Genomic DNA, 20,209 nt, shown 5'->3' on the forward strand with positions numbered 1-20,209 from the left:
CTTAGCTCTGTTATTGGGGTTGTGTTAACACTCAGGTAAAATCTTGTCTGGCAGAGCTGTCCTTAAACATAAAACCATGAATGTGAAATAAACAGTAGAATCACAGACTGATTTGGGTTGGAAAGGGATCTTAAAGATCCTCTTTTTCCATGGTCAGGGACACCTTCCACTAGACCAGGTTGCTCCAAGCCCTGTCCAACCTGGCCTTGGACACTTCAGGGATGGGGCAGCCACAGCTTCTCTGGGCAACCTGTGCCAGGGCCTCCTCCTGCTCTGAAGAATTTATTCCCAGTATCCCATCTAACCCTGCCCTCTGGCAGTGGGAAGCCATTCATCCTCATCCTGTCCCTCCAGGCCCTTGTTCAAAGTCCTTCTCCAGCTCCCTTGGAGCCCCTCTCCACACTGGACTCTCCTGGTGTACTGCATACTACCCACCACTGCTTTCAACATGTGCAAGGACATCAGGACAGGCAAAGATTTTAGATCTGTTTATTCAGATAGAAATTGAAAGCAGATGAATGGAGCACAGCCCCACTTCCTCTGCTGCCTCTTCCCCTGACTACAAGAGAGAAGAGGAGAAGCAGGCAGAAAGCAGCAAATAATAATTTAGTGACAGAAGCATTGTGGTTCCCAGTTCAAACCTCTGCTTTTGGGTATCACAGGGACAGAGCATCAGTAGGTCAGTCACGGGGAAAACAGGTCGTTTCTAGCCTGGTGGCACCACCCTTGGGCACACCACCATCATCTGACAGGTTCCAAACCTGAATGCACAAACCAAGGCCTTGTAAACAGGGTTGAAGTGTGCAGCACACACCAAGGAAACCATGGCAGCACTTCCCTAGCAGTGTGCATGGAGACAGCTCTCCTCCACAGTTTACCTTTCTTTGTGGAGAAGGGCCCCAGGCAGAGCTACCAGCTTAAAGTAGCTAAAATTTCCAGTATATTTGGACCTTCTCAAGGCACTCTGCCCTTCTTGGGATGGTCACCTGATGGGTTTCTCCAGGTTAGCTCCTAGAGCACCTCTGGGCACACTCAACAGGGAGGGGAGCTGGCAGAGGCAAGGTACCAACACAGCTCAGAAACCTCCTTGACCTTCAGGCACCTCTTCTGCTTTGGAAAGGGAATGTTTGACAAGAGTAGCTGGAGGAAGCACTGACCAACCCACCCAGGGCACCTCAAGAGGTTTTACAGCTTGGGTTTTTGGCAGCACATCACTCCCTAGTCACCATGCCAGCACACTGGTGGACAGGCAAAAGCCTGGAAGATGCCTGGCAGCTCTCTGCTGCCTTGTTTCAGCTCTCTCAGCTCTGGACTCTTTTTTTTCCCAGGGCTGTGGAATTCAGTTTTCTGTTCAAACCAGCTTTCCTGAAGGTACTTGCAGTAGACTATTCCACTGTAGAAGCACATGGATTGACTCACTGAGCAACAGCACACCACTGCTCCACACTTCACTTATTGAATTCCCATTCACTTAGAAATTCTCTCAACTCCCTTTCTATAGGTTGTGGACAGGAGAGGTAGCGCTGAGTGTCCTGCAGAGCATGAACAGGAGTTGTACCATAGGGACCTGCACTCCGGAGGCTTCACAGCTGTCTGTGGGACGTGGCTGCTGTTCCCTGGCATTGTGAGCTGCAGCCCAGGTTGGCCAGTGAGAAGGGAAGCTGCTAAAAGCATTAACTGGACCTTTCTCCTGCTAAATGATGGGTGGGCTCTACTTAAGCTTCAGAGGGGAGTCCCCATGGAAGGATTCAGCGCTCTAACGATTTCCGTGCCTCCCCCGGAAGGCCCAGCTGACCTGCTGATATAACAGATAGGCTTTGAACTCCTAAGCACCACTGCATCCACTTCCAGCAACTGTTTGCTGCTGAGCAATTCCAACTGCAGCCAGTAAGGCTGTAACACCCTCAGGGTTCTTCATCCCACTGCAGACACTGCGCGCTCCGCTCCGAGGCTGCATGGAATGCCAGGATGGACGGGAGGCAGGGATGGCAGCAAGCGCCTATGAAAACCGGTAGCCCCAGGCTCTCGAAGGAGCTTCCCTCCCCCCTTCTCCCCACACATACACAAATTTGCAGAGTCAGTTTCCTATTTGTTTTCAAAGGGACAGGATTTCAAAGTCTTCATCTTCCGAGTCAAAGAACCTTTCCAATCTGTCGGCATCAGAGGAATCTGGAAGAGAAGAAGCACAGACTGTGACTGTCAGTGAGACCAGCAGCTGGAGGGCATCACAATTTGAGTGCCAAGTGCCTACAAGTTCTAAAACTCAGTGACAAACCTGAGTGAGGGCTCTGAGGAGGATAAGAACATGTCAGTGGTATGGAAAATGCCTTGGAGAGAATTACATGGAGCACAGAAGCACATAATCTTTTACAGATCCAAACACATTTCTGCTGCCACTGTTTTGTACAGCCTTCCTGTGCCCCAGTTCTGCATTAGCAGGAGACTGTTCTGCCTCGAGAGGCTCAAAACAGGAGAACTTGCCCAGGTCTGGACCAATACCAGTGAAGATTCCTGTCCCAGTTAAGAGATACATTTACCCCTATGTGTTAGAGAATCATTTCTGCTATAGTTGATTTTGGTTCAACTGTTAGGAAATGTAATTACAACATGCACTCTCCTAAAAGCAATTGGTACAGTTCACTTTGTGAGGAAAACTAATGTTAATTGATCCCACTTCTCTACCCTTCCAACTATATGATGAAGAAAGAGGTCACACTTAAAGGGGAAGGAAGCAACTTTAGCACAGGGGGAAGGAGGAACCTTTATTAGTTCAGGCTGGACAGTTACAGAATCCCAGAATGGTTTGGGCTGGAGAGGACCTTAAAGATCATCCAAGTCCTGCCCCCTGCCATGGGCAGAGACACCTTCCACTATCCCAAGGAGGTCCAAGCCCTGTTCAACCTGGCCTTTGACACTTCTAGGGATGGAGCAGCCACAGCTTCTCTGAGCAACCTGTGTCAGGGCCTCACCTCCCTCACAGGGAGAAATTCCTTCCCAATATCCCATCTAAGCCTGCCCTCTGGCAGTGGGAAGCCATTCCCACTCATCCTGTCACTGTGCCCTCTCCAGCTTTCTTGGAACCCCTTTAGGCCCCGAAAGGGGCTCAAAGTTCAATTACTCATTCTAGTGAGAGACACAACTAACAGAAGTGAATGGTGGCCTTGGCAGATGGGAGAGGCTCTACAAGCCAGGGAAGAGGGAGAAGGACAAGTAGTCCATTACAAAAAACATACTTAAGAGTAGGAAAGACAACATTAGGGACAACTTAAGACAGGCAAGGATCAATTGACAGTTTAAGGGAATTGAGCATGGTTAACAGCAAAGGACGGTGTGATAATGAAAGTTTTTAAGGAAGGATGGCAGGGAGAGAGAGACCAGAAGTGCAGGGTGCAGGTTGCCAGGAGGCCTCCCCATGCCTGGTGACAGGATAGGCTTGCCCATACACACTCACTACTCTTGGCAGAAGCAGCCAATGGCTTTATCTCCTGCAATGTTTGCTCATGTCTTTAATGTGATAAGCAAAGCCTGACAGGCAAGGTTAGGGCCCAGCACTTGTCCTTTTTCCCACTGGTAATGGTACATGCCAAGAAGGAGTGCCTTATGCTGGAACTAAGTGTGACCAGCCCTGTCTTGGAGCATTTTCATTACCTACAAACTCGGTTTTCAGCCTTTTCACTGGACGCTTTCGATTCCTCCAAGCATCCCATCAGAAACCACAGAGTCACCCTGCCATGACAGCGTGTGAGCTTGGTTGTTTTTCTGCTCAGTCACCATCACCATTCATAGATTATTCTAAAAATCACCCTGAGACACTGTGGGATCTGCAAACCACTACTGAAAGCTGAAGAACTACATCAATTGACCCAAGAACTCCAGCTTAAATTCCAGGTGGAACAGGAACATACTAGAAGTCATCATGTAATTCCTCATGATTTCCAGAAAGCCAAAGGGATGGGCTCACCCTCAGCTCTCCCTCCCTGTGTGGCCTCACCTGGTGTGAGATTCAGGACGTCGGGGTTGGAGAAGTGTGAGGGCTGGCGTTCCACCAGCTCGAACATGGGCAGCGCTCCTCTGACCAGGGACAGCTGTGGAGACAGAGCAGAGCCATGAGAACCAACAGCTCTGCACTGCTGGTGCACTGCAGGGGTAATAACGATCTGTTGGGACTTCACTGTAGCTGGGAAAATGTTTTTCAAAGCTTCTGATCACATCATCAACAGGATTTCAGAGCTATGCTCCTTTAGGTAGTTCAATACGCTTAAAATGAGGTCATGCTGCTGCTACATGGTCTCTATGCGGTGGTTTGGAAACAAAACAATACCTGATATTCCTTTCCAAGGGACACAGAATCAGAAAGAGGGAGAGAGAGGGAAATTGGACAATAACACCAAGATCTTCAAGTCCAACCATTCCCCCAGCACTGCCAATATTACCACATGTTCCCAAGTGCACATCCACATGCCTTTTGAACACTTCCCAGGATGGGGACTCCACCACTTCCCTGGGCAGGCTGTTCCAATGTCTGACCAGATCTATAAATACAAACCTTTTTGATTTGCTGACACCAGTCATTAAAGTCTGCCTCTGTGTTGCAGAAAAAGCCCTGAAAAAAAAAAAAAAAGAGGAAGAAAAAGACTTTATCTTTCTATATTTTAGATTGATCATTTCAGACTTAAGGCCCTGTGTAAACACCGAGTACCACGATCAGGACTGGGAGCAGTTACTACTCCTGACTACCTTGCTTTAAAAATGTGCCTCACACTGCCCTGTTAAACTGAACACTCCACAAAGGCTTGATGTGACCAGGCTATCCAAGTGCAGGAATCATCAATATTTTCTTTACTGCGGAAGGAAAACGAGGAGGAACAAAGGAAACAAAGAGCAGGCATCTCAGGTTCAACAGAAAACAAGCCATGGTGCATCATCATATGGATTCAGGAATGGATTCAGATCTGCCCATCAATCCAAATCAAAGCCCAAACTAAACCCCAGAGAATGACACTGCCCCATGAGGGATGGTCTTTAACTGCCATGCAAGGGGGACTTCCCCGAGTTAAGCACTCTCTGTGAGGAGCTGCTTTACCAGCGTCACCAAAACCCAGGGCAGCACTTTCCCAGAGCACAGCACCACAGAGTAGCCAGCCCAACACCACTGCCTCTCCCTGTGGAGCAGGGGGAGCCCAGCAGTGCCCCTGGGGTGCCGGGGAGCAGGAGGAACAGGACGCACCACGGCAATGGAGGGGTCGAGCTCGGCGATGCTCATCCTGCACGGAGGGTGCTGGCAGTGGAAGCTCTCGTCGGGGAGGCAGCCGCTGTCACTGGGCTCCACCGCCGGCTGCGTGGTGTGGGGGTCCAGGTAAATGAGCTCCTCACCTGGGCACACAGGCAAGGACACATCAACAGGAAGAACTGTGCCACAAGTTGAGGAGTGCTGAGATAGGAGGAGGAGGAAGAGCAACGGCAGAGCCAGCTCTCATAACCACACAGAGGAATCCACATTCCAGGGACATCTTGCTTTCAGCCACTTCCCCAAATGCTTCTCAGCCAGGCACAGCTGCCAGCACAACCACGGTGGCCACTCCACTGTGACGCCCTGGGATTGAGGCACAGGCACTATTTGGGCATTGTTCCTGCTCATCCCTTCCTGGGTGAGCTCAAATAGACCCCAGAAATCTAAAGCACAAATAACCTGAGGTTTCTGGCAGAGAGGAAACAAGAGGGAAGGAGGAGAGTAATAGGAGTTTGTAGGGTTAGAGGAACACCTAAAGAACAGTTAAATCCAGCCAAGCTGCAGAGGGAGGTCAGCTCTGAATGCAGGAAGCAGGCTCTATGCACTCCACAGACCAGATTTTGTGTTATGCAGTGGAAGTTTATGGCCACCGTTCAAATCTATATCACTCAGGTGAGAGGTTCAGCCCACAGCAGCCTTCCACGCTTCCAGCAGGAAAGGAGAACCCTGCAGCATGCACCACAGGCTAAGGAGGAGAGCTGTGCCACCCCACAAGCATGTTTTAGCCAGGGGGAGATTCTTTGGACAGTCTTTGCAGTCCTCTGGGCACTCACCTACATAGCCAATGAAGTAGTGAGCACTGTTTGGCTTCCCTCCGATCACTCCCAGGGACTGGGGCATCATGAAGCAGTGCTGGAAAAGCAACACAGAAAACACACAGCTGACAGACAGTGAAACAGCAGGTGGCAACACAGGCAAACATCCAAAAATGCAGTGGGAAAGATGGACAGGGACATAGAAAATCAGCAACTACCAGCAAAACCAGCCATTTCTGGAAAAAATCTCCATCAGGCTGCAACACAGAGCTTTCAAAGAGCATGGAAGCAGCTCAAAAACACTTTTAACTGCAGACAGGAGTAGACAGGTGGACCAAATGAAAGAAGCTGCACTACTCCAGGACTTGGTATGGGCAAGTCCTGGCTCTGCTGCAATCAGTGGCAAGATCCCTGGAGCTGTCATCAGGTTGCAACAGTGCTCTCAGGAGGGAACAATCATTCAGGAAACAGTTTAAGTTCCTATCCACCTGGAGCAGCTGAACATGATCTGAGTTAAGGGAAGTAACCTCCCACAAATCTGAATCTGGAGGTTTCTTACCCAAGCTCAGAGCTTGCTAGCATTGTGCTCCCTGTCTTGTGTACACCCTAAATTCTGCAGCTTCTCAATACTCCAACCTGCAACCACCTGACAGCTCTTAGCCTCAGTCTGCAGCACAAACTTCAGCATCCAAGCCACGGGGAGTGTGCAACACTGTATTAATTAACACTCAGGCTACCACCAAGGGTATAGCTGGGCTGAACAAAGGCTTCAGCAGGTTGATACCATCTGCACACAAAGAGAGGCTGAGATCTAAGCTGTGAAGTAAGATCCTCAAAAGGAAAAAAAAAAAAAAAAACCAAACCAAAAACAACCCAACCAGAAAAGGCCCAACCCCTCAAGTCCCCCATTTTCCTGACTACAGCTTTCAAGAACCTATATCCTGACCTCTGACAAGGACTGTCTCTGAACACATTTTTCTTTTGCAATGACTTCTGAGTAATTACTTAATTCACAACAGGATCCTTAAGCATCACCCCAGCAGAAATTCAGCTCCAGATTCCCTACCTTTAGTGTTTCAATATAGGCTTCATTGATCTCTGTGAGCCCGAGGCGGAGAGGTATCAGCAGCACCAGTGGTTTCCACAGGGCAAGCCTCTCTCTGAGCCCCACGTCCTCTGGGCAGCCATTGTAGAGCACATCTGACTCCAGGGCAGGGCATGCTGCAGCTCCAGCACATGGCACATTGGACTGGCACAGCCTCCCTATGGAAAGGGAACAGGAGCACAAAGCATCAGGACTCTGTTCCCAGACCTTCAGCCATTCCTCTGATCAACAACTGCTCTTTACCAGAAGCCTACAGCACTTAAACCCAAGAGGAGCTTGAAGAGGTTGAGTGCTGGGGCTGTGTGATGTGTGTGCAGGGCCTCAGCTGAGCTCACACCAAACCACAGCAGCTTGTACCACAGCAAAAATGCAAATTCTTCCAGAAAGGTGAACAACCACCTCTGCCAACAAAGCTGGAGGGATTGATTAGCAGGTCAGACAGCTGTCCTGAAATCATAAAGCTTGTAAGCAGAAAGAGGAAAATTCTGGAGTGTCCAACTCCAGAGGAGCTCATGAATGAACTGAGGACAGCATTATGAGTTAACGTAGGAAATATTCACCTGTAATTAAGTGCTGCAGCAAGATACAAACATGGTATCTGTCTAGAGTAGTTATAACTTTCCTAAAGGTCACAAAAAGCTTCATAAATTTTCTTGGAGATCATTCACAAGCTACTTTACAGACCTAAAGCAGTATGGTCATTAAACTCTGCAATTTCAGCATGAGCTCTGCCTCTAAGATATGGGACAGCAGAACTCCTCAGGGCATACACATGACATAAGCATTCTGCATCCTCATCCTAAAGGCTTGACAAATACACAGCTAGGCTGTAATGCACCCAGGTTATGTAAATTCTGCTCCAGAAACAACTCCAAGCCTACCTGTCTCACTGGCCAATTTAATTACTTGCTGGGTGTGTGAAAAAAAAAACCCAACCCAAACCCCAAGGAAACCCACAGCATGATTAAAGAATCATGAAGCCAAGGCAGTTGGATTGAATGCCAGAGGCTCATTTAATTTATTCCCAGCTTAGACTGAATGCCAGGACACTCTAGCAGGTAGGACGTGATGTAAACAAACACCTTAATCACCAGCCATTTGCCATTTCAGCTGGGTATTTCTTCACTACTGACAGCTTCAAACCCAGCTGAATGAGGACAGTATTACACCCAAATTCAGAAGAAATAGGACTTTGATCTAAAGTCTCAGGAGGAGAGACAACCTGCACTGCAATGTTTGCAGTTCCTCCCTGTACTGTTCCTCAAGAAGGGAGAAGGTGTATGTGTGCATCTGATGCACAGACATAGTTACCAGTGGTTCTGAGGAAACTCAAAGTCATTATTTGTAGCCATTTCTCCTGTTAAAGCAGGCTTTTTGTTGCAGTAGCCTGCCTGTCCAGATGATCTGAAATCAGCTGCCAAGCCAGGGTTGTTGCTGAAGGGGGTGTCACTGCAGGTTTCCTCATCAGGAAAAGCACGGAGCAATCCTTCACTGTGTATGAACATATTTACCTGCAGTTTGAGCAGCAGAGAGCTTGGCACAGGCTAAATTCACCTTAATATCTGGCAGGCTTTGCAGTTCTGTGGTGCCACAGCAGAGCAGAACCTGCCTAAAGCTTCCCAGCTGGATCCCAACCACTTACTGCAAACCTATTCCAACAGATCTGACATGACACCTCTCCTGCTGCAGCTGCTGCTGGCAGGTACTGGCTTTAACTGTCTTGGATTTTCACCACCTTTGTGAGTCTCCTCCAGCTCAGGTCTAGCTCAATTGCCCTTTCTCATAGAACAGTGACACAGAAGGGAGAAAGATTTATGTTTCTTCACTGCTGTAACAAAAGGCATTTCCTGTGAACTTCTGACTGAACCCTATCAGTGACAGAATTAACAGATGTATGAAACAACATTACTTTTATCCACAATGTTTGGGGCACAAGGTATCAAACACAAACCTACAGACATGTAACACATCAGACCCACTCACACAGTGACTTTCAGGCCCTGAACAGGCACATTATGATCCACATTTGAGCAAAACAAGCACACACATCCCAGCCCATGACAAGTTGTATGGACATGTCACTTGAAGCAGCACCAGTGCTGAACAGCCAGTGCCACACAAACAGAGCCTGCAGCACACCTAAGCCTCGTAGCCAGCATGCTTCAGCTCTAGGAGTGATATTTGCAGGTTGAAAGTGAAAGATAATCCAATTTCTGTTTTAAAACTGGCCTTTGTTTAAGCCAAGGGCATCAGCACACGCCTTCAGCTAAGGTTAGGCACACACTTCTCTGTCAGGCCCAACTAAGCCTACCTGACAAGAGATGTGACAAAGTGACTGTCCTGCACTCCAGGCAAAAATTGCCTGGCTATTGATCTTGGCCCTGTGGTAGCCAAGCCAGCCTAAATGGTGCCTGCCACCATCTCACCTGTAACCCTACACCAGCTGTTTGAGAGCACTGCCCTGGCAGAAACACTGCAAGGTTTGTGCTGGGTGGGCTCATTGCCTCAGGTATTAGCCTTAAGCAAGCCATGAGAAGGCTGCTGAGGCCAGGACCATGCAGGGCTGCAGCAACCAGCAGTGCAGGTGCTCAGCTTTGTAGCTTTGGTTACTGCAGTGCTGCAGCCAGAGCAGGCAGGTTCAGGATGGGCAAGAAGAGCTGATCAGCCTCCAGAGCCAGCCTGGGGGCAGGATGCCCCAAAAAACAAAGAAGGAAAAAAGAAGAAACCACCAGTGAATATTCCTGAAAATTATGAGAGTGGTGGATTCCCTTGTTATCCTCTTCCTCTGCCAATTTTGACCCTTTTCCTCTTCAGATCTGTTCTGGCTTTCTTACTCTGTCCAATAGCATAGCAGAACCCACCCTACCAATTATGTCACAGCCATTTACTGCTTGCTCCTTGTGGCCATAAACAAGTCTGACACTGCCTACCAAGCCGCTCCCATATGTTGTCTGAAGGTCAGCAAACCTTCTTTCCAGGCCCAGAGGCATCACCAGATGAAATGAAAGTCAAGCAAGACCCTTCCTTGCCCTAGAATAGCAATTCTCACCTTGTTTTGCACATCTGCACACAGCTTTCACAGATCATGAGTGCTGGAAGGGACCATAAAGCTCATCCTGTTCCACTCCCTGCCATGAGCAGGGACACCTTCCACTATCCCAGGTTGCTCCAATACCTGTCCAACCTGGCCTTGGACATTTCCAGGGGCGGGGCAGCCACAGCTTCTCTGGGCACCCTGTGCCAGGGCCTCACCACGCTCACAGGGAACAAAGACAGAACATGGACTTCATGTTTGTTTAGCTCTCCAGCTTTTTTCTGGGCTCTCGCTGCCCAGGATATACCATGTTCTAGCTCCACGTGACACTTACGGATTTCTTCCATCACCACTGTGTTGTCCATGGCTATGTGTACTGCCAGGGAACTCCACGTATCAAAAGTTGCAAGTTTTCTAGAGGAAAATTAAAAACAAATAAGTAATGAAGGATGGCTACAACTACAAGGCAGAGATGGTGGTGTATCAGAGGAGAAAATGGATTAGGTGAGACTGGTGTTATCAGTTATGCTGTGCAATGTGCTTTGACCTGGGAAAGCTGCTGTTAGGCAATTCCAGCCTATTCCAGGGACCTGCCTGCCCATCTACTGACATGAGGGGAGAATGTGAGAGGAGGGAGGGTGTTATTACAGGCAGAACCCTTTCAGCTCAGAGGTACCACACACCAACAGCCCCACTGCCTGATTCAGCAGAGAAAAGGAAAGGGCAGCACTTACTTGAGCACCTGTGCGACCGTGTTTGGTCCATACCACTGGCCTATGGATTTTCCCTCCCCGACTCCCATCTGGGCTGCATCACAACAAAAAACCAGAATAACGTAGTCAATAACTTCACCCACTTTCTAATCAGGTTTGTATTTAATAGGGAAGAATTCTCACTTGGAAACTTTATTGAATCAGCAGTATTTACTGTTTCATTGGGGTGAAAAGGACATCCTGAAGGACTGCAGAGCAAATCCTTTCTCTAAAATGCACCAGCACAGAAGTTCAAAGGGCAGTGTTGCTTCAGAAGAATCTTTACCCAGTGTTTGATCACTAGACCACCCCTGTGACCTGAGCTCTGTTCACCCCACAGGAAACACTGGAACAGGCTGCTTCTCTGATTTTTCAGGGAAGTTTGTATCAAGGTGAGAGCCTTCCTTAGCCCATTTGCCACAACTGAGCATTTCTTTCTTCTTACCTATCTGGTGAATGGAGTAGTAGCTGTCTTTTTTGTCAATGAAGGCATTAAGAACGTTGAAGTAATTATCCACCTGCCTCTTCCCTTTTATCCACCTCCAGTCTAGGAGAGACAAGGGATATATGAAATAAACATGGCACTTATTAGCAACCAGAGGCTGCAAGCTGCAATTCTCTTGCTGTGTATTGACCAACTAAATTTTCACATTGTCATATTATTACTAAGCATCTGAGGTGTTCCCAACAGTAAAGGGGTAATTTTAAAATAACAGAAAACATTCTTACAGCTGGGATAAGATACCATCACCCACAGAAAAGCAAATAAACAAACATAAAATCAGAAAATCCAAATATCCCTGGAGATTTCCAAGTCCTGAACTCGAGAAGAGTGAAGAAAAAGTTAACAGAACCCTCAGCAATTCCCAGCTGTGTCCTTGTTATCTCTGTTCTTCCAAGTGGTGCACCCCTGGGAGCACATGGCCCTGGAAGTCAGTGAGGGCTGTGCACTGGTTTACCTCTTCCCAAATGCCTGCAGACCAAGGCCTGAGCAAAGATCATCTGGCCACAGCGCAGCATGCAGCCCCAGCCCGTGTCAGAGGTGGGACCGGTTCCTCCTGGAAACAAGGACAGAAAATAAACAGGGAATGAATGGTGAGACAGTGCCAAGAGGGAGGAGAATGAATGGGCAGCAGGTTCACCAGGAGACAAGGCAGGGAATGAGGACTAGCTTAGCTCACACAGCCAAGGCTGAAAACCAAAAATGTGGTTATCGATGAGTAACTTAGTAGCATCCCCTAAAAACAAATAAATAAACTCCTCTAACACTAACTGAAAGGGGAAAAAAATTCCAAGGGAAATCCAAACAGCCCAAGAGAGAGCTGAATTTCTCAGGAGAGCAACAGCCATTGAGCCTGGCTGCAGACTCTTAGCCCAATTCAGACACATTCCTACACAAAGGTGTTTGTTAAAGATGAGACTTGTAATCGTCATCTTGAGAAGGCAACTCATCCTTCAGAACAAACCAGTCCCAGGGAATTCCCACATCAGAAGTGGCTACAAATAACATTTCGAAGTGAACAATGTAGTCAGACCAAAAAAACAAAGGCGTCAGCCAAGAAAAACCTACCCAAGCAGTGAAAAAAAGACATATCCTACATATTGCTGGAGAAAGCTGGATATCAGCTCATGCTGGAAAGCCTAAGACAAAGGACACAAGGCTAAAAGCATTTCCCTGACAGATCTTCCAAATGAAACTGCTGCTCCTCCACTGCAGCTCTGGCTCTTACTACAAATAACAGAGATCAAATGTTCAGTGTGATCACAGTAGGTAATCTGTGCCTGGGCACAGCTTCTGCTAGTCTTTGTAATGCTGCTTTCTTCTTTTGGTCCTAAACAGGGAGAAAAATCACCTGGAGAACTATTTAATCAGCTTCTCAATGGTCACCAGTTGTCTTCTATAATTTCACCAGTAATTCATAACACGTAGAAATTCCAAAAGTGATAATGCTTTACAAAATTAGCCTCAGACAGTTCCCTAACCCTTACAATAATTAAGTGGGCTAGCACAGAGGGAAGGGATGAACAGTAACAGGGGTGACTGGGAGAAAAAATACTGAAAAATGTTTACTGTGTATGACACGCAGATCATATTTATGGTATATATGGGAAATTACTCAGAAAATGGGGTCTGTCTTCACCCCACAGCCTCTAATGACTCACAAGGGAACCAAAATTGTGTCTGTGAGCCAGTTAAACATGTGCTAACCCTTTGTTCTCGAACATATGTTTAACTATGGTGCACAAACATGAATTTAAAGGGATTAAACTACATCAAAGATGTCTCAGAGCTTGTGAGGCAGAGGGCTTCCCAGCAGGGAAAGAACAGCACAAGCCAGAAGGACCAGTTAGGAAGAAGTCTCTTTTTCAAAGCTGAGCCATGTTCCTTTCCCACTGACTGCTGGGCGTGACAGTGACAGAAGGGGGACATGGGTAGGCCTTGGAGTCCCATTTACCTGCTCTTGGATCTCCTCTGATACACCTTGCACCCAGCACACAAACACAAACCCCAGAAGAGGCCATGCAGGGTATCTTAGGGAACCCAGACATCCTCCTTCGAGCTCACTGGGAAACATTCCCCTGTCACTACAGCTCCTGTGTGTAACACACACTTCAGACACATAACTCCCCCTAGACAAACAAAACCCCCACACAGAGCCTGGAGCAGATGCACAAAGGCAGCAATTTCTGTATCATTCTCTAGGTTTCATCATTTCAATCCACTTCAAGCCCAAGACCATCATTCAGTAATATTTCACACTAGACTGATGTAGGATGTGATGAAGTACAAAAATCCTCCCATGTTGCCTAAAAAAAGAGCAGACTTCCCAAACTGCTTCTTGTGTTCCTTTAAAAACCACTTCTATCCCTCCTACCCAAGGGGATGAGGAATTCTCATTATCAGGTAAACAAAAAGCCTGTCTAATCAATTGGATGAAGCACATTTCACACTCTTATGAATGGAAATGATGCCATGTTTGTTTTATTAGGGATAACTGGATTACAATAATTTCCAGGATGCCTTTAGACTCCTCCAGAGTACATACCAATAGCAGGGAAGTTCTTTCTGTAGGTGAACCAAAGCCGAGAGGTCACATCCAACAGGATCTCTTCCTTCTCTGGAAAGTGTTCAGCATGGAAAGGCACACACATGAGGGGGGCACCAAGACTGCTAAACCCACCTCCCACTCACCCTCCCAAGGAATTCTGCTCCTCACAGTCTGCAGGCCCAGAGATGCAGAGTCTGGCTGAGGAACAGAGCAGTACTGCTGTGCACAAAGTACTTCTTTTCCCCCTCAAAATAGCTGCCATCAACTCAAAGGCGCTATGGCCACAGGCAAATTATGAAGCAGCAAACCGTCCTTCTGCCCCCTGTCTCCACCATCCTGCCCTCATGACATATCCCAACAACTCCCATATGCTAACTTTCTGCACAAAAATATTCCCGAGTCCACAGAAATGGCCAGAGAGACAGAAGCATGGCAGCTAAAACCCAAGTGCAACGCTAACAAAGTCCTCTGGAGCCTTAAAACATTGCACTGTGCACGCAAAATACCTGTAAAAACACTGTATTTCCGGCCAAGGATCCAAACGGGTTCTTTGGTCTCAGGGAAGTCTTCATACTCAAACCTGAGGGTGTCGTAGGTAAGAGTAGCTAGAAAGAGAAAGGAGAAATCACAAACCTTTGATAGCTTTTCCTTCTGTTTTCAAAACCAGACAAAGCTACAGAATCAGAGCTGCTGTGGTCCAGTGAGTCCCACCCATGCCCAAAGCCCCTGGGCTGGCAGGAAAATGTCCCAGTGCTCTGCACTCAGCTCTGGGAGGCACACAGGTGACCCAGCCCTGGCTCACTCCTGGCTGCTCCACAGGCAGAAAAGCAGCAAGAATTCCAGGTTAAGCCAGCTCCAGGTTCTGCCTGGGGCAGAAAACATCTAAAACTTCACCTGGCAGCTACACCATTTCCCAGAACAGGCACCATTGTGCGCGACATCAACTACAGCATTGATACTGAGGGCCTCTTTCCATCAAGCAAAGTGGTTAAAATCCTCTTGCAGGGAACACAAATTCTGAGGGAAGAACATGCAAAACACAGATCACCTTAAGGTGGAAGCTAAACCTTGCTCAGTCCCTCCTCAAGAGGCACCAAACCCAGCAGAAGCCTTTACAGGTGTCACCCCACAAAGTGAGGAAAACAGCTGTGAAGATGTGCTCATTCAAAGCTGACAGGCAGAACTTTTGTCTCTTTTACTGGCTCCCTTCACAGCATGGCATCCATCAGTGCCTAAAAGTCTATCCCCTTCCAGGACCAGGACAGAACAACCCAGCAGCCCAGGTTGCTCTTGGATCAGGACAGCTTCAGCTGTTGTGCACAGGGTACAAACAACAGGGAGGAAAAACCAGAGGAGGTGGATGAGCTGTGCTCCACTACATCTGTGTTTGGAAACATAGACTTTAAAGTAGTCTGGGAATTCTGGAAAAGACTCACATGATTTTACAGGTGCCAATTATGTAACAAACCACCTCTATGATTTAAAGCAGAGCTAAGACTGACTGATCTGTAACTGTTAAAGTAGTGACTGAAAACATCTCTCACAGCAAATGCAAAAAAATCTGTGGTAATGTGATGTGGGTTTAAAGCAGGACAAAGGAGTACATGGCCACAAGCTTCTGTCAGCCCAGTTCTCTGCAAAAGCCACCCCTCTCCATGGGGCACACCTCACTTTTGGCTTCTGCAGAGTAACCCGCTGCTACATGAGACACTTTGGCCTCCTGAAGTAGCTCAGCCTTCCAATGCAGGCTCCCTGACCTGGAATTACAATTCCAAATGTCCAAGAAAACATTCAAGCAGATACCATCACTAAGACCAACAAGCAGGAATCCCAGCAACAGAAATGATAACAGGCTCCTAAATCAAATTTTGCATCAGACTCTGCCTTAATTCCAGCCCACAAGACATAAAGCACGTTCCTTGTGTGAATTAGTCTTTAAGACTGTTCCAGGCACCTTTAGGATTGCACAGACCACATGTTCCCATTGTCACCCCATTATGTGACTCCTCATCAAGCTAAACAAAACAATTCTGCTTGCACAGAAATATCCCAACAAATTACTGTTGCAGTCTTCTCCTCTAACAAACTTCAGCAGGGAAATGAAGGATTTCTTTCCCATCTACTACCCAATCTTGAAAATGTCCAGATTTGAAAAGGTAACTGGCATGATCTTAACATAAATACTGGAGTTCTCAGGAAGGTTTTAAAGCCCTAAGGAATATTCTGTGGTTTAATTTGTCAGTTCCTAAGCCTGCCATGTATCCAACTCTCTGTCAGGAGTCTCAAATAGCTTAAAGAAAATGAGTGGAACAAGGGTGCTACCGAGGAACATCAAGCTATCCACAATTCCTCCTTCTCCTTCCCAGCAACATTCCCTGACCTGCTCAAATATCACAACCTCTGCACCTGCATAGTTTGCAGGGCACCAGGTCTTTAGCAAAGACAAGATTTGCAACTGGACACTTCACAGCAAGAATCAGCAGCTGGAAAGGGGCTGCTGGAGCCTTTCCCCCTTCACCAAAGCTCAGAGAGGAAGGGGTCAGCAGATAGAGGGGGATCTCCAGCTGGACCAGCCACATGTTCAGGGAATGCAGCACATGTGTCATGACACAGCACACTGGGGAGGAGAGTCCCAGGCTTGCAGCCCTTCAGCTGGATGCCCAACATCTGGCTCTGCACAAGGCCCTGGGTGTCCAGCTGTGCATCTCAAAGAGGTGGTCAGACATTCGTGTTGGGATTAGGGGGAGAAAACAGTTGAAAAGGCACAACTACCAAATGCAGGAGTTCAGGTTTCCCCTTCACAGGGAAGACAATTCAAGAGGTTGCTCCTAGTTAGTATCAAGGACATTATAATGGGAGCAGTAAACTCCCCACAAGGCTGGAGGTCACTGAGTGTTTCCTTTACAAGCCTCCACCTTCATACGTTCCAGCACTTTTCCAAAGTCCATCTATTGTGCTATTGCCCAGATGGGCTAAATACCAGCCAGTGGGACCCAAACAATTCAGGCAGGGCACAAAGAACATCACAGACTGCACAGAAGCCTTTCTTTCCTTCTTATAGCCAGAGATGAAGACGAGAAATACATCTGGAAATTCACCAAGCAGAAATCCTGTTTGAAGCTGCTCCTTTCAGAGCTGCAGAAGCTGGGTGAGATCAGCACATTTCTCAGGCAGTGCTCCAAAACTTCACCTTCAGAAAGCCCTCGGTCTATTTTAATTACCGACCTCTGAGCATCCAGGACAGTGGAGCAGCAGTTTCTGCAGAGGAGGATGTGCAGTCTCTGCACATCAAACACAACAGCTCCACTTCACACGGTTTTATAGTGAAAAAGCAGAGTGTCAGCCCTGCACAGCTCACCCTGAGAAAGGCACCCTCGCTTTCCAGGAGCCTTGCACACACTGGGAAGGAGGGGAGGCTGGCTGGATTGCTGCCCCATGGGCACACCTTCCATGGGATCTGCAGAACACCTCATCCCAGAAAGCCTCAGCAGGAAAGGCAAAGCTTTGCACATGCCACAGCAGAATGCCAGAATGGTTTGACCTGGAAGGAACCTTAAGGTTCATCTCATTCCACCCCCTGCCATGGGCAGAGACACCTCCCAATAGACCAGGGTGCTCCAAGCCCTGTCCAACCTGGCCTGGAACAATTCCAGGGATGGGGCAGCCACAGCTTCTCTGGGCACCCTGTGCCAGGGCCTCACCACGCTCACAGGGAACAATTCCTTCCCAATATCCCATCCATCTCTGTCCTCTGGCAGTGGGAAGCCATTCCCCCTTGTGCTGTCTCTCCAGGCCCTTGTCCAAAGTCCCTCTCCAGCTCTCCTGGAGCCCCTTTAGGCAGTGGAAGGGGCTTTAAGGTCTCCCCAGAGCCTTCCTCTTCTCCAGGTGACCACCTCCAGCTTTCCCAGCCTTTCCTCACAGGAGACATGCTCCATCACTTTGACACAAGAACAACTCTCTAAACACACAGAATTAGGGTAGAAGGTGAAATTTTCTCTCCTTTCTCATAGCCTTAATCAGCACAATCAAACACTGGAGATAGAAACCTTGTCCCACCTTGCAGCAAACACACCCAGAGGCACAGCTGGGCGCTGGGAGCAGCCCCTGAGTGCTGCTGTCAGTTTGCAAACGTGCTGGAGGCCAGGCCAGCCTGTGAGGGATGCTAACTTCATCTTCCACACCACAACCAAAGCTATTTGTTTCCCCACCGACTCTGGGAAACAAGTAACAACAAGTGAAGGCTTGGGTGACTCAAACAGAAACACGGCAGGTGATTTTCCCAGCACCTTCAGTTCTGCTGCAGAACTTCTCACACAAAATACAGAAGCTGAGCTTTGGAGTGTGGCGCTGAAGGAAAGCCAGGCTTTGCCATACCTCCCTTCCCAAACTGGTCCTGAGGTTTCTCCATTCTCTGAAAAGGCCTGGCTCTCATGCCTTCCCAAATCCTTTAGACTCCAACTAAGGCCAGCACAAAAGGATCAGAAATGAGGTGGATGATCTCTCCTTTAGCTGATATAGGTACCTCACCCAAGGCACAGGAGAAACACAATTGGATGTGGAACATTTCAGATATAGTCAAAAAGAGAAGGTAAATTTACCACTTTGGTAAAACGCATTGCTGGAAAACACCAAGCAGCTCAAACCTTTACTTGTGGCCTTTGCAGAAGAAAGATTAAATCTTTTCTTTCCTCCAAGCTCCTTCAAACAAGACAAATCCTGATTATCCAAGCACCAACGAGGAGTTAAGAGACAGACAGTGAAGAAAGTCAGGCTACTGAAGGGTGGTGCTTTCTTGAAGGCCTGGAACAAACAGTTCCAAGTTTTGCTGTCAGCTCCCGACCATCTCGGGAGCAGGGCTGGACACGAAGGGGCTTTGAGCCCAGAGATTCTCCTCCTCCTCCTCTCACGGAGGAGATCCAGCCCCACCATCCACCACAGCAAAGCTTTCCTTTCCTCTCACACCAAGGGGAAGCAAACACATCTCCCGGATCAGGGGGGCGAGTTCACTCAGCGGAGCGCGTCCCCTCCAGGTGTGACACCGGATCCGGCAGAGCCGGGACGCTCTCAGCCTGACCACGCCGCCAACAACTGCGGCACGAAGGCCGAAACGAGTCAGGACAGCCCTGAGGAGGGACAGGAGAGAGGGATCCCGGCTCACCGTGCTCGGTGATGCGGAGGAGGAGCCCACGGCGCACAGGGAAGCGTTTGTTGTTGTGGAACAACACTTATCTCTGCGGAGGGGGTGGAAGCCGCTACTACGCTAAGGCTGGAGGGAAGCGGGTCCCAACACAAGTGCCAAACACTTATTTTTACTTTACCCCGAACGAAACCTAAATCTCTACCACAAACAGCTTTGCTAGAGCTCTCTGTGAGGGTGATGAGTGGCTGAGGCGCCTTCTTACCTCCCGAGGACACCTTCTCACCCCTCCAAAGTCACCCTCTTACCCCCAAGCTGCCTTCTCGCCCCTGGAGCCCTCATGGGGAGCGGGGCACAGCGACACCAGCCCTGTCACCGCTCCCCGCTCCGGTTCCCCCCCGGGCTGACCCGACCCGGCGGCAGAGCCCCGAGCTTTCGAGGAACGACGGCAGCAGCGGGGCTGGGGAGGGCAGGAGGGACTCGCCGCCGGGCTCCTGCCGGCGCCGGCCCACCCCGGCGGCCACGCAGCCACCGCTTTCCCCTTCGCCCCACCACGGGGGCGGCCGGGCCCCGGAGGGCCGCGGCTCCCAGGGCCGTGCCCAGGGCGGAAAGAGGCGCCTTCCCCGCCGCCCGTCGGGGAAGGCCGCGCCGGGGAGCCGCGGGACTCGAGCGGCCGCCGGGTTGGGTCGGGCCGGGGAGCCCCGAGGAGAAGCGCGGCCGCCGCGCCGCGGGCAGGGCCCGCCCGGGACCCACCTGCGTCCATGGCGGCCCCGCCGAGGCTGCGGCCGCCGCCGACTCTCACGCCCGGCGCGGCCCCGCGCGACTGCTGGCGCGACGCGCCGCTCCCGGCCAATGCGAGCGCCGCTCGCAGCCGGCCCCCGCGCCGATTGGCTGTCGATGGTTTCGTCACAGCTCGGCGCCACGCACCGCTGTGTGCGGACAGGGAGCTGCCATGTTGCCGTACGGAGAAGCAAAGCGGAGCGCGGGGCGGCAGCGGGCCGGCGGTGGGGCCGCGGCTGGGGCTAGAGGGCGGCGCGGAGTGTGAAGGCTCCGCTCCTTGTGCAGAGCGCCGACGGGCGCGTCCCG

The 20,209-nt window shown here is 49.4% G+C and overlaps 1 protein-coding gene across 1 annotated transcript; it reads right to left on the minus strand.

Annotated features, from left to right (window-relative positions):
• Positions 1 to 473: 473 nt before the first annotated feature.
• Positions 474 to 19,937, minus strand: ATG4B (autophagy related 4B cysteine peptidase). Its single transcript, XM_053952026.1, has 13 exons — positions 19,877 to 19,937; positions 14,493 to 14,591; positions 13,984 to 14,055; positions 11,896 to 11,994; positions 11,382 to 11,483; positions 10,919 to 10,991; positions 10,519 to 10,598; positions 7,112 to 7,308; positions 6,064 to 6,142; positions 5,228 to 5,373; positions 4,547 to 4,603; positions 3,992 to 4,085; positions 474 to 2,169 (listed from the first exon to the last, which is right to left on the minus strand). The coding sequence occupies exons 1-13, from the start codon at positions 19,884 to 19,886 to the stop codon at positions 2,096 to 2,098; spliced, it is 1,182 nt and encodes a 393-aa protein (XP_053808001.1). The 5' UTR covers positions 19,887 to 19,937; the 3' UTR covers positions 474 to 2,095.
• Positions 19,938 to 20,209: the final 272 nt, after the last annotated feature.

The sequence above is a fragment of the Vidua chalybeata genome, chromosome 10 (genome assembly GCF_026979565.1).
Source record: "Vidua chalybeata isolate OUT-0048 chromosome 10, bVidCha1 merged haplotype, whole genome shotgun sequence".
In the NCBI taxonomy this organism is placed as follows: Eukaryota; Metazoa; Chordata; class Aves; order Passeriformes; family Viduidae; genus Vidua; species Vidua chalybeata.